This window comes from Anas platyrhynchos, chromosome 1 (genome assembly GCF_047663525.1).
Source record: "Anas platyrhynchos isolate ZD024472 breed Pekin duck chromosome 1, IASCAAS_PekinDuck_T2T, whole genome shotgun sequence".
Lineage (NCBI taxonomy): Eukaryota > Metazoa > Chordata > Aves > Anseriformes > Anatidae > Anas > Anas platyrhynchos.
In genome coordinates this window covers 161,964,159-161,979,132 of record NC_092587.1, presented here as the reverse complement: position 1 = coordinate 161,979,132, position 14,974 = coordinate 161,964,159, and the positions used below count along the sequence as shown (strand labels likewise).

The 14,974-nt window shown below is 36.6% G+C and overlaps 1 protein-coding gene across 2 annotated transcripts in view; it reads left to right on the top strand.

The window, feature by feature from the left end:
• NDFIP2 (Nedd4 family interacting protein 2) overlaps positions 1 to 14,974 on the top strand; it is a 47,186-nt gene that overhangs the window by 11,456 nt on the left and 20,756 nt on the right. The window contains exons 2-4 of one of the 2 annotated variants that reach the window (XM_027442956.3): positions 7,669 to 7,825; positions 9,279 to 9,406; positions 13,792 to 13,851. In XM_027442956.3, the coding sequence (XP_027298757.1) occupies positions 7,669 to 7,825; positions 9,279 to 9,406; positions 13,792 to 13,851 (345 nt within the window). The remainder of the gene's footprint in view (positions 1 to 7,668; positions 7,826 to 9,278; positions 9,407 to 13,791; positions 13,852 to 14,974) is intronic. The other variant, XM_027442965.3, reaches the window with a different exon arrangement.

Here is a 14,974-nt window from a genome sequence, read left to right as displayed (position 1 = left end):
TTCAGTGTCTGTGGTTCACCTTAGTTTTAACATGGGTGTCAAACTTTGGCAGAAAAGCCATCCTGTTGCAACATATTTTTCAACAACATTCAGTATAAATCTCTTCGGATTCTGTTCAGTAGAAGTTTGCCGACAGAGGTTGCGGGTTTCCATGGTACCTAATCCTTATTTAGCAGACACATTTGGTATTTCTACACAGCTGTGGAATGGCAGCAATGGACTTCTGTTCTGCTTTTCTGCTTCTACTGCAGATTTTACACCTTTGACCTCAAAACATGTTGACTACTGTTGAAAACTTTCTGCAGAGATGTAGCGTTTTAAAAAATGACAACAGACAAAAAAACAGCAACAAAACAAACAAACAAACAAAAAAAACCACTCCACTATCGTGACTGTCACTAGATCTCAGCATGTGATAGTGGAGACTTGCCAAGTGATGGGATGGTGGAGGAAAAAAATGTATGTTTCATGTGCTTGGGAGTGCTGATTAAATTTGATCAGTTAGTTTCAGATAAGTAACAAAGAATTAAAAGCAAAAGGTAGCTGGAAGTTGCCGGACTACGGTGTTTTACCGGAATGTACTGAAGTGCCTTATAACCTTCATTGCTTCAGGGTTTGGTATTTATTAAGAGACTTTCATCTTCAGAGACTTTCAGTGTTCTAGAGCTCTGTGGCTGTGGCCAGTATTGCGTGTTTCAGGAGAGCTTGCATGTGATGATGCTGGACTACAAGGAGCTTGCTTCCTAACTAGCTGGGAAGCTGGCAGTCTGCTCTGTGTGAGTTCGTGTTGGGCTGGTGTTACAACAGGAGCTTGGGGAAAAAGGCATCATCTTGTTGTAAGCTGTTCTATTGGTAAAGGATGAAAACCTGTACTTAAAATAAAGTTAGCAACTTAAAATGCAATGATGTGTGCTTCACCCCCCGAATATTATTTTATTTTAAAAAACTGTGAAAGATTTCTTCCGAATGCTGTTGTGAATTTTTATTTTCCTTCTAAGAAAATAAGAACAGTTCTTTAGTGGAAGGATTTATGTCTCTCTTCTGCTCTTGTATTTCTTGTCTAAGAGTATTTATAGATTATTGGCTTTAGTTTTGATTGTTCAGAGGCTTTTGGTGACCTAAATGACAGTTGATTGATCTTAACACTTGAATGGCACTTATAGGTTAACGGTATGGTTTTTATGTTTATTTTTTTCTAAAAATACGGAAGCAATTAGTGTGTAGTGTGAGCTTGTGAGACCATAATGCCATTCAGAAACAAGAGATAGGGAAGTTGAACTAAAAGCTCTCTCTAACATGAGCTATTTTTACAACAGGTTCAGAATTAAAAGCAATCTTGAAATAAAATTTGTATAAAAAATAAATAAAATAAATGTAAAATAAAATTTTTATTTTTTCCCTAGAAAATTCAAAGATAAACACTTTGCTATTTGCAGTTGAAGAAATCCTACTTTACGCTACTAAAACTGAAAAAGGCAATGCAAGATGTGGTTACAAGACCAGCACTTAATATGCAACCCTTAAGTGGTCTAGTGAAATTGTTTTTATGTTAATAGAGCCTTCTCCTTTCAAGCTTGCATTTCTTATGAGTAGCATCTCGTTTGTATGGAACAGTTAAGAATAGGTTTACAAATAATTACCAATAGGCAAGTGTAAAAAAACTTTTTTTAGTACATAGAGATATCATGTGTAACATAAAAAAAGGTTGAAGCTTCCTGAAAGCCTGATAAAGATGATGGAAGTTCTCCTGTTAACCTGCTGTTAGTTCCACCTCTAATATTTACTGTGTTACAATTCCTGTGGAATAAATACCTGTGCACCAGTATGGAAGGGGTCCTGAATCTACTGCAGAAGTGTTGGATAGCTGTTAAGCACTGCAGAGGCAATCTGAAAACGAGTCTTTCCCTGCAGCACCAGAAGCTGCAGTAAGTGGATATTTTTGGTTGGCCTTTCGGCATGGTCTGAAACTTGCTCTAGAAAAATACAAGTGTGGAAGTGTTAACTTCTCCAAAGTGACAACGATGAGCCTCTGCTGCTGAGAGCATTGCTTTTCATGGAGGAGGTGTACCAGTTGACTGGCTTAGCATGCAAAGGTTGAATTTGCATGATCAGCTAGATTATGATCAACGTTTTGAACATTTGCATGATCAACTAGGTTATCTCCATGCTTTCACTTAAAGCATATCGTAAGATTCAGTGTTTTGGAGTTTCTGTGCATTATATTCATTTTAACATCATTGGGACGAACTCATACACTGATCAGTGTGAGGTCAAAACTGAAGGAGCCAATCTGAAAAATGTTGTAGTAATATCATGGGAAAGGCTAGAAAGAAGGACAAATTCAAGTACTCAAAATTGAAAATTGCTGGTGAGAATGCTGGTCTTCGGTGTCCCACGCAGAACCATTACTACTGAAACTTATGCAAAAGTTTACCTAAAAGTCAGGCTGTGTCAAGATGAGCTGGTCATAAAGGTATAAAAAAGACAGAAGACGCAAGCTAGGTGGATGCTTTTTTTGTCTGTGACAGCATCTTCTGGATAATCTTATGCTACACTGAAGAAATTTTATAAATAGCATGAAAGTAGCTTATATTTTTAAACAAGGTTTTTATGCCGTTTGTAATGCGCCATTGAAATTATGTTGCAACAATTTTACAATGTACTGAACTTCTGTAAATCATTTTTTTTTTTTAAATGGAAATCTACAACTTTTTAAGGAATGTGCAGAAAATTAGTCACCAGAGTTACTGAGTGTTTTTTGTGTATGTTAACCTATCAGTGCGAATAGAGCTGGCATGTGTTACTTTATCTATGTTAACCAGAAAACATCATTCTAATCTTGTGCAAATAGCAAACATGTGGCATTAGACGTCATCGCATGATATCTTTTTCCTGTGCCCTTTTTAAAATTTAGTGTATTTTAACAACTTGCCTATATTGCCACTCTTCTACAAGTCAGTCAATGTATCACATACGCATTGACCGGAGTAATGGATTTAAACTGAAAGAGGGGGGATTTAGATTAGATGGAAAGGAAGAAATTCCTTACTCTGAGGATGGCACTGGCACAGGCTGCCCAGAGAAGCTGTGGATGCCCCATCCCTGGAGGTGTTCAAGGCCACGCTGGATGGGGCTTTGAGCAACCTGGTGTGGTGGGAGTTGTCCCTGCCCAGGGCAGGAGGGTTGGAGATAGATGGTCTTTAATGTCCTTTCCAACCTAAACAGTTCTATGAAATGAAGCAAAATGTTACAGCAAAGTTCTGTAGGTCAGAGAAGATTACTGTTGCAGGCAAAAGAAAAGCGTAAGCAGAGAGTGAGGTAGTTCTCTTTTTTTGTTTACTTTTTTTTCCTCTTCTTTGAAGGCTTAAAGAGTGAAAATATCCATGCTTGTCCCTTCAGGAAAGGACCCTGTACCAAGCACTTTCTTCTGGTTCATGTTCTGTATAGTGTGTAAGTAGATTTTAGGTATCAATCTGATTACTTTGGAAATAACTACACAAACGAAATAGAGGACTTAAGGAAAGGAGAAGATGCAGCACCTAAAGAAGTGATTTGCAATAAAAATTAAATGCTAAAATAGCTGTATTTTCAAACATTTTTATGCTGGAATTTCTGTCCCTGATTTTTAGCTTCTTATGGAATGAAATAGTGAATTATTGTTTTATAGACGTTTTCTGCGAAATAAACTGAAGGTGTATTATTTTTCTTCAGGTGACTTTTACCATGTGTTTTTTTCTACATCGCAGATATTCTCTGGCAGTCTCCCTGAGATCTTGAGCGTTTGTCAGAAAAAACATTGCTGCTATATCTAGCTTTGAATTTTAGCTGTGCTAAGACAGACACATCTTGCAATGTATCTGCTAAGACAGATACATCTGACTCTTCAGCCTGGAGTGTACTGTAGTTCAAGGGCTGTGAAAGCTGGAGTTGAAATACTTATGTGTATAGTTTAAGAGAAATACAGGTCTATTAACAAATATTCCCTTTTTAATTGTAAAGCTTCTGGTCGGCCAGATACACTGCATACACCCAAGATTTAAAGGAATCTGCTTTGGATTTTATGAAGATGAATTTCTAGACAGCTAACTATTGCTAGGTATGGCCAACTAAACTACAGTCACAAAGGAAAGCATTTTTTCAGAAGAAAGTTTGATACAGAAATAACAGGGAAAAATGTCTTTGCATCCCACTTTTAAAATGCTGTGATGAGGGCAGGGGAAGGTGGTAGCTTGCAGTTGCTTGTAGTTTAAGAGGTCCTAGCAATTGTGTTTTGTTTCTTTTTTTTTGTTTGTTTGTTTATTTTTTTGGCTGTTATCTTGGCAAATGCAGTTGTATTGCTTACAACTATATAGTCGTGGTGATGGGGGGGTTGAACTGTAATCTGTAATTTCCCCTTATTCCTTTAATTAAAGAGGCGGGCAAAAGTAATGTTGCAGTTGGAAAACTTTCTAGGTCTGATTTCTTCACTTTTAATGTTAAATACTGCAAAGGTAATGTTTAAGTACGTAGCTTAAGTAATACCTTGAAACAGACGTTTTCTGTTCCCTTCTGAGTGTTTTTAGCCTGGTTTCTATGGAAATGAAACCAATGCAGTGTGTCAGGCCTCTTCTTCCCCTGTCTCCAAAAATACCTTCTAAATTTACCAGCCAGTATATGCCAAAATTAAACGGGCAGGGGGAGGTTTGAAGAGAGTTGGGCTCCTACAGGTTGCCAGCAAACTGGTGACTCCACAGAGGAGGACCAGCGCCCTGTGAAGACAAGGCAGATAGAGGCGGTTGTACCGTCCTGTCTTGCAGCACGTTTACCCTGTTGGCATAAGCAGAACTTCCAGCTTGCCAGAGCAAGCTATGCTTTTTGTTTTATTTTTAATTTTTTTTCCACTGGAGTCTGAGGAGAGCAGAAGAGCTGAAGTTACTGCCTTGAGGAGAGAGTAGGAGACAATACTTGAACCAGCACTAACAAAAGCTAGCTTCTGCACATGGGACAATTAGTATTTATTACTCTAGCTGTAAATACTCAAGCTTCTTAAGCCGCTTCCTGTGATTTTAATGCTGGGGTATCCTGTAAGGAATGTTGTGATTGTCTTACTGCAACAGGATAACCTTTATACACTTCAGAATTTCTGAAAGGTCTATAGAGTAAAATAAAAGACAGGATCATAAATAGAAATACTTAGTCCCTGAATGAGTCATAATAAACAACAGTCAGAACTATGCCTTCTCAATGCTCTAAAAGGCATAACAGGACTCCTTTGTATAAAGCCTGTAGTATGGAGTTTCTCTGTTTCCTAATTGCACTTGCTACAACAATTGAATGACTTGTTAACACTGAAGTGAAGCAGTCTTGGGTTGGGAGAATAATATGCACCTAATGTTACCTCCATAATTTGTAGCTGTTAATAAATTTTAATCTGGAGGAAGGTAGCTTTCAAGAAACCGAGTAGAAGAGACAAAATTAATTTCCTCAGTAATGTCAGAGTGGGTATTGAGCAGTGATCTGCTCCTTGACCAATTGGTGCTGTGAATCTTTGTAGAATGGTCACAGCACAAGCGGTATATTGGCAGGAGGAAAAAAAAGCTATTATTGAAGCAGACAGCAAGAAGGAAGGAGGAACGAAGATAACAGACAGAAATACATTAACTAGGCTTTACTTCCCCTTCTCCAGTTTGTTGCAGTGAGGTAGTCAGACCTATGCATGCATCCCAGATGCCATTTGTATTTTGTGTACTAGCCATTAATCATAGAATACAAAAAGCCAATAATTTTGTTAGAGACAAAATTCTGTTGTCTCATTGCTAATAAAATGACAATTTTATTTAAAAGTAGTTTTGTTAGCTATATCAATACCATATTACCCTTGTGAATGATTTTACTTAATGTAGAAACCATGAGGTTTCTATCTTTCAGGATATTTCTCTGATCTGCTTGACCTTTCTAGAATCAAGTGTCTTGTCTTCTCACATGCTTTCAGTATCTCTAAATACATTAGGTTATTTTGAAGTGGTTTTCTTTTTTCAGGCCTTAACTACTATAAATAGCTTTACATATTTCTCAGTTTACTGCTTTTCTGGATCACTGATTAGGCACTAAATGACCTGACTGCTCAGTACCCAGAGACCTTCAATAACCTCTATCAGTTCTATGCAAGGTGACCTCTCTAATAGTGTGTGCTTGTGTGCGTGTATGTGTATGTATGTAGGTTTGTGTATATGTCTGCTATATATACAGATAAAACCTTTCCTCTTTAAGCTATAGGTCTTTGGATGCAGTATTTGGAAAGACTCTTGAAAAAGGCTTTAACAAGTAACTTACCACTTTTTCAAATTTGACAGCTTTAAAGACAATAGCATAGAAGCCGTATGAAAATCTCATGAAGTTGTTCTGTCACAGTAACTTTTTTGAAGTATTTTCTGTTTGCCCTTGACCTGTCTTTTCAATTTACCTGTCTTTAGTTGAAATGTCCTCTTTGCTTGTAATTCGTTCTGGTATCACTAGTTTATCATTAGAAAGAAAAGCACAGAATTTATAACCTGCAGAACTTAGATATACTCTGGATATACAGTAATTTTTGTAAGAATATAATGCTAGGTAATAAGATTTGTTTAGCATTCTTATTTTCCAATAATCTGACTACACTTTGCCCAATACAAAAGTAATGATATGTTCTTAGTATTTTTTTGTTATTGCTAGGACAATAATCTTCTATAGCTTTGACAGTTTCTAAAAACATCGTACAGAATTCTTGCTTCAGATATGTTCAATTTATTCACTTGACTTTGTGTGTTTTAAATATGAATGCCTCAGTAGTCATCATAGGCATCTCGTAGTTTACCCTGGTGTGAACACTAATGTTCAGTATGTACTAATACTTCTTTTGTATCAAGCTTGTACTCTTCCTTCTTAGTTTGATTCTAAACACTATCAATTTAGCTAAAATAATCAAAAACACTTTCTCAAAGAAAATACGTTGGTTGATATATCTGAATTCTATTGTTATAACAAATATGCTTGCTTATTGTAATTCTCAGTTCTCCGTAAGCTTAAGTGGACGTGTCCTTTTAGAACTACATTTTAAAAAGCAAGCAAACCAGCATTTTAAAGTTTTATAGGAAAGGATTCTTTCCAGAAGGTAGAGAAATGCAGAATGTTTCGGAAAGTCTTAAAATCTGAGTGGAGAAGCTCTCTAATGAGACGCACCAATATAAGAATTACACTCATACAAGTAGTGTTATTTCTTTATTTCCTCTAGACTGATACAGTCAAATTAGTTTTGCTCACCTGTTGTATTTTAAAATCAGTTAATATATTTTATTAACATATTTAAGAAGATTATTTAACAGTTTAAAATACTTTCTATTCTGTTAATATTTTAAAACTTAGCATTTTCTCAATAGAAAACATTAAAAATGCAGATTTTTAAAACAGTTCTGTGAATGTCACTGAACAGAAGTAATCGGGGGGGGGGCGGGGGGGGGGGAGGGGCAGTTAAGATTACTTTTGGCTGTTTACTTTAAAAGTACTTAACTGGGCTAAAGAAGTCATGTGCTGTTTGCCTAAATATTTCCTTTGGTTTTGTGGAAGAGCAATTTTCTCTTTTTGATCACAGTCCTGCAAGTGTTAGGTGGTTGTGTAAAGAATTGCCTGAAATTTGCTTGTTTTTCTTTTAAGCTTCACAATGAGGATGACCCACCAGAGTCTTCAGCAGCTGAGCAGTCTTCCACTTCTACGGAGACTACACAGACTCCTCAGACAGCAGCCGTATCTGAAGCAGATACTTCCCCCCCACCTTACTGTAGCATAGCTGTAGAAGCAGCTGCAACCTCAGGTATTTTCCCTTACATAACAGCTTGTCACAGCAGAGTGTGTATGAATCAGCACTTGGTTCAGAGTGGTACGGTGCTGCAGTATTTTTTCTATGCGCACAGTTGCAGCAAAAAGCTAGGCTTTCATGCACAGCCCTTTGTCCAGTTTATTCAGAAGCACGCTTCTAAATTACACTGATTCTTCCAAATTGCTAGACTAAATGGTTGTTCATTAATTAGTGTAATGATTAGCTTTTATTTAAGTTTGCCTGTAGTTCAGTTCCACATTTAATCTACATGTTTGAGTAGTGCTTCATTATTAGACCTCATTAGGATTTTTCATTGCCTGTTTAACACCCCTCCACTCCCCTGTCAAACCTAAGACTTCTTAAAAGTATGTGCATTGTTTGGTGAAAATATTGCCATGAAAAAGATTCATTTTCCTTTAAAGACTCTTCATAAAACTTCTTGTGAAAAATTAGAAGCAGGACTTTTTCCCCATTTATTCAGTACTCCTTTTCTGATGAGACTGTGACTTTCCTTTAGGGTATAGGAGACTTAACAGCAGGCAACATCAAAGTCACTGTTTCAGCAAAGTTGCCTGGATTTGCATCTCCCATGTGCCGAGTAAATGTTTCGGAATTAATCTATGACCTAATTCTTTAACGTTGATTAAAGAAGCAATTTCCTATCCCTGCTCTGTCAGACAGTGTTTGCAAGTGTAACATGTGGCTGTGCTGAATTAGCCCTACGTGAAACATTTTTGTAGTGTACTGACATATTTTTGCCATGTGACCTGTGCTGACAAATCTTTCCCATGTAAGCAATCTTGTGCAAACTATTACTGGCTGTAGGCAGAAGCTTGAGGTATATTGTAAATAGATTTATTCACTTCATTCGTGGTTCTATGCTATATTTACTTTGCTATTTTGATATGTAACAATTAAGTCTGTGGTTTGTTTTAATATAAGGAACATTTTTAAAAGAATATGATGAAACTGAGTATCTGGAGAAAATGAATTTCATGGAACAACTGGAGTTAGCAACAGGATCTTGCTAATAAAAATATAGTGTGATTATTAATATACTTAACTAATTGGTTAATATTAAAAATTAAAAGCTTTATTAGGATGTTTCTTTGCATGTCTCCTGATTTTATAAAAAAAGACTTTGATTGGAACACCTGGAGATATAACTAAGCTCATGAATTGTTTTCATAAACTGTTTCTTGAAGCATCTATTTTTAAGGTTTCTGCCTTGAGTAGTAGCAACTAAGAGAACCATTAATATGTTCACCACTTAATTGCATAAAAATGTTTCAAAAGTTTATAAGAACTTGAACCCCACATATAATCAATTTCAGACTATTGAGAATATGCACTTTAAAGTAGTTTTAAAGTAGCTTTATGCACATAAAGCTTATTGTTCTTGACATCTTTCTGGTTTAAAAATGCATAACCTCTTTATTTTGAACAGAAACACACAATGAGTTTTATCCTGTACCACCTCCATACAGTGTAGCTACCTCCCTTCCTACATATGATGAAGCAGAGAAGGCCAAAGCTGCAGCAATGGCAGCTGCTGCAGCAGAAGTTGCCCAACGAGTAAGTGTTGTAGTTCTTTATTTCAACTTCGTGAAACCTAAGGCTACTCTAATTGTTTATAGTAATTGGGATCGTATTATGGCCTATTTGCTAAAAATAATGGTGAACAGATGATTTTATATATTTTGTATATTTTTTTAATAGATTAAGTTCACTGTACTATGGAAAGTGTATAGTATTCACTCTGTTCTGAGGCATAGCAGCTGGCTAAACACTTTTGAAGGCCAAATATTGCCCTGTTTTAATAATTAATTTACTATCTTGTCACCTTTTAAGTATCCACATTAATGTTAGTTTCTAAAGTGAGTGCTGATGCTGAGTGTTTCAGATGGTTTAAAACAAAAATTTAATTAGTAAAGAAGGTAGAGCTTTGGAGAAGAAGGGGATTCCAATAGTTTGGAAGGGTTAAAATACCAAACAGCAGGGATCTTCCAAAAGGAAAAATCCCTACTACGTGGAAGCTTTAATACTTAAGTTTGATGGAATGTTCCAAGTATCCCTGAATGTTCAGGCTGAGGGAGATGGGGTCGTTCAGCCTGCAGAATGATAGAAGGCTCTAGAAGATCTTACAGCAACAGGGGGCCTACAGGAAAGCTGGGGAGGGACCCTTTTTCAGGGATGAGGAGGAATGGCTTCTACCTGAAAGAGTAAATTTAGATTAGATATAAGAAAGAAATTCTTTACTGAGAGGGTGATGAAGCGCTGGCACAGGTTGCCCAGAGAAGTTGTGGGTGCCCCATCCCTGAAGGTATTTAAGGCCAGGCTGGATGGAACTTTGGGCAACCTGGTTTTGTGGGAGATGTCCCTGCCCATGGCAGGGGGGTTGGGATTAGCTGATCTATAGAATTCCTTCCAACCCATTCTATGACTTAAAAATAAAATAAAAAGATAAAATCATGCACCCCGAGTTATAGTAAACAGTAAATGAATCGGTATATAAGCAGTATTTTTAATTTCGTATGAACTAACATTATAAAGACTGCAGTATTCAAAGTAAAACCAAAAGTCTGATATCTGCAATTAATGTTAAATATTAGTTTTGTAATTGATGATTTTGTTCTTTCCACCTTTCAAAATTTGGGAGAGAAAAAGAGATTCTGCTATTTGATAGGATTGGCTATAATATGCTGTATTTAATTTAGGCTTCCAGTGCTTTCACTAGAAATTCCCACTTTAAGAACAAGGTGATTTGAGGTGGATTATAAGGTGGTTCCTCACCACCTCAGATGGATTTTAAAGTGGTGCTTCACCACCCTCTGAGAATAGGTTGCCCGGAGAGGTTGTGAATACCCCATTCCTTCAAGACCAGGTTAGATGAAGCCCTGGGCAACCTGGTCTAGTGAGTGACATCTCTGCCTATGACAGGAGTGTTGGAAGTAGATGATCTATGAGGTCCTTTCCAACCCAAGCCATTCTATGATTTTATGATTCTAAAATCTTACTGACTGGGTTGTAGCTGTTGGGCACGTTTTGCCTGTGAATGGAAAAATTTTTTACTTACACAGGTGGAGTCAGTTTCTTCCTTGACTGCCATGCAGTAATCAGTATATGTAGCTAAATTTAAAATGGGTTTGTGTAACATCACCAGTGAAGGTGTTGTACAAGTCTATTTTACTAAATGTAGCAGTGAATCTGGAATATTTTTCATGGTTACTTGCCAAGTTCCTGCTAGGAGGTGGTGATCTTATAACCTTTTAATCCATGCTTCTGTTAGAGTAATTAAGTTGTCTGTTGTTACTGCTTGTAATATAAGTACAATTTATGACGAAATACTGATCCGAAAGAAACCCTTAATCTGAAATTATGTAAAAACCTTTAAATTCAAAACATTAGCAACCCAAACCTTAATTTTAAGGGTACTGTTACCAGTCCTATGACACTTCAGATGGGGCACATGCAACTTTATTGCAAGATTCCTGTTGCTTTGAACTTCGTACATCTGGAACCCTATGGGGTGAAAGCTTTCGACATAAAAGCAATTGTCCCTGACCTGAATTTCATTGGAAAAAAAAACTTAGGCTGGGATTCAGCCAATTCTAAGAATAGAGTTAAGCAAAAACAATAGTTTTTAAACTGTATTCTTAAGCCTTTTTATTTTGGAGCACTTGAATTCTCTCATGTTTAGGTCACTGTGTCAGCAACATCTTTTCTCATTCTCAGAAAATCTGCCTGACTTTGGCCAAATTCAGTTATTGAAAATATGAGTTTCCATAGTACATGCATACAGCTTTAAATTTAATACATTTGTGGAGATGGTCTTCCACGAACAAGTTCAGACTGCTCATAAGTCTGAAGGAGATGGGACTGCAGATGTTTTGTCACCAGAGAACATTTGCAGATGTCTTGTATCAGAATAGGATTATCAGGCTAAAAGTAAATGCACTATACGACTGCTCATGACTACTTTTGGTGAAAACACTGGAACTGTGAGTTTCTGGTGTGCTGTGACATAGTTTTATTATTCTTGACCTTTGATCAGTACATAACCACGAGGTTATTTGTATTAGGTAGAAGGGTAAAAGGACAAAGACCGAGTCTCTAAAGCTTACAGCTTTTCTTTTGTGAAGAGTAGTCTGGTTTCGGTTGGTCAAAGAGGTTACTTAGTGAGCACAGGCAGGGTGAGGGTGATGGGTCTAAGTCAAAATGGAAACAGGCAAAGCTGAATGGAGAGCATCGGTATGTAAGGAGCACAGAGCGATCTTAATGAGAAGCAAGAGGGAAAAGAATAAACTGGGATTGGTGGAGAAAGGAAACCAAGTGAAGACAAAATGTAGTACTGGAAGAGCAGCTGAAGTGGGTGAGTGAGAAAAAGGGAATAGGAATGGAGAAGGAACACTGATAAGATTATGTTGCTTCGTGAGGAGGTACTTGTGGAGATGAAGAAAGGAAATGACGGTATTTGGAAAATGTGAACGTATTAAAAAAAAAAAAGTGAGTAAAATGATTGAGCAGTCAATCAGTAAAGAAAGAATTGCCAAGGCAGAAGAACAGTAAGTAAAATGGAGGTGAGGAGGAATCTAGATTTTAGAAATAGGAGAGTAGGTTATGGTGACAAAGGGATAAATGAACTTTTGCATGAAGCCTTGTTGGTATGCATGCTTCTCCAACACGCACAGAGGAACTCAGCAAGTGCTTACACTTACATGAAATTTATAAGAATTTCACCTACTTATGAAGAATGAGTAGGAACACATCATCATTGCACCAAAGCAAAAATTAACTGGAAAGTTGTAGACTAAGGCAGTACTGTATCAGAAGCTGCCTCAGTGTACCTAAGGGCCTCAGACTGCTAAGGATCTCAAATTTGATAGTTTCTGCTTGTTTTGCTTCTGTGTTTTCTCCTCTCTTTTTCCTGTCCTTTTTTTCCCTCTCTTTTCCCTTTCAGAACACACTCATGCATAAACATACAAGCTATATTAAAGACTTGGTATTAAGACTGTGGAAAAAGTCACATTATGGTTAGGGTGGTGGTTTGCCATCTGGAGGGGAAGGATTTTGATCCTTAGCTCTGCATACCTGTGGAAGGTCACGCGGACTTTACTAGCTTGCAATTATTTTCTCATTTTCATTATCTTTGAGACCACAAGCAGTGACATCTGCACGCAGTGTCTGAATTCTGTATTACACACTTTGCAAAATGTACACAAACTACATAATGTATTTTTTCCATTTTTAATTTTCAGGTTTATGAAGTTAGTGCTTTAAGGATTTAAGTTATGTTATGATGTGCCTCTAGCTTCTTGCTTGTAAAATGAGGATATAGTGTTTCTTCACTACTATAATGTGGACAGAGTCAGAGCCCTTATCTCGAGTGACACATGAAGCTGGTAACTATTTCATGGTACAGTCGAAAGTGTGCAGTAAAGAAGGCTTCAAACCTATTAATTGAGCACAAGAAAGGAAAATGGTATAAGAAGATAGCACATTTAATGAACTACTTTCATACTTTTTTCCTGAATGAGATGGGGACGATATGAAAAAAAAAATTACCGTGATCACATTATAGACTTCATAGTCCCCACATCCATAGATTGTATGAACAATCCAAACTTAAAATTTATGGATACTTTTTGTACTTGATTTTGTGTATTTAATCTTAAAATTTACACAAAATCTATGTTTCTGTTTCTTTCAAATTCTCCCAGTTAGCTCAATGTACCAAAGAAATTGTAGCAATCTTTTGTCATCAGTTGTGATAGCATTAGTTATGCTGGCTTTTCATCTTTTCCTTTTCAAATTGTAAAGGTCATTTTAAAAAGGTCAATTTAAATGGGCAAACATATTGCTAACAGGTAAATGGCTTGTTTGTATGTTGCAATGAATGGCTTTTACTTAATGCTCTTCAGTTGCATTTGTCTTACGTTTTTCTGTTTTTACATGCTTAGCACGCCCAGTTTAGGGAGTCTAGGAGTCTGTTTGATGAAATATTCCTCAGTCGTCCCGAGGTATGGTATAGTTCTCTCTAGTTTAGACTTTAACTATGATTTTTCCTATTGGCAAACAAATGCTTCTGGGTTTCATTATGCCCCCCACACCTCCTCCTCCTTAACTTCTCCATGTTGTTTTGTATGCGTGAAGATATCATCATGAAATTTTTCTCTGTAAATCCTCTGCATTGTGAAGAGTTACCAGTTCAGCTATCCAAAGGGTTACTGAAAACACTGTTTCTTTCCTTGAGTAAAGGTGTTTGTCTCACAGTATGCCATGCTAGGCTTCAGTTTAAAAGAAACTACAAAACCTTGGGGGGAAAAAAAACACAGCCCTCTTCTTGTAAGATAGCTACAGAGAACACTGTTTCCAGAGGAGTTAATAGGTTTGCCTTCAATAGATGCTGTGTACTATTTCATGTTTTTTAGCTTAAAGAAGTTCCTTTGTTTGATATTCATGTTGATAATATATTTTGCTATTTAACTGTTTTCCTGGTCATAGGAATACATTTTTTTTCTATTTATACAAATTTCAGCATATTTAACAATCAAATGAATTCCCTGTGATCCTTACAATGGCTAATTTTGTCAAAAATCAATAGTTTGCATGTGTATATGTATAAACTATGTGTAGATAACTAGTTGTCTCTCTATATAATTAGATATCAATGACATTGTCACAAAGAAGAAAATATAAATATAATCATTCTCATTCAGTAAATGTCATTAATTGTTCATTTTCTGAGCATCAGCTGAGAGGACAGAGTCATTCTGCATTGTCCCTTTTCGTTCCTCAAAAATGGGACCAAAAAGGTGGCAAACAATTATACTTTGAAGGAAAGTTAAGACTGTTGACATTAACCAGATTAAATGAGAGCACTGTCTTGCCTATATTAGTGGGACCTGAGCAGTGGGACTGACTGTAAAACCAGATACTAAGTGATGTAAGCAAGGGCTAAATCTGGTTTAATGTTAGGAAGCTATTTCATTTTGTTAAAGATTCTGATAATTTCAATATGCCAATTTTTGGAGATGGTAAATAGAGCTTAGTTTACTATCATTGTCTTTTGCAATAGAGTGCAATAAGTTGTTCATGCTTATTGCAAATGCCTGTTCTCATGTCCCTGGATTATTTATTGAT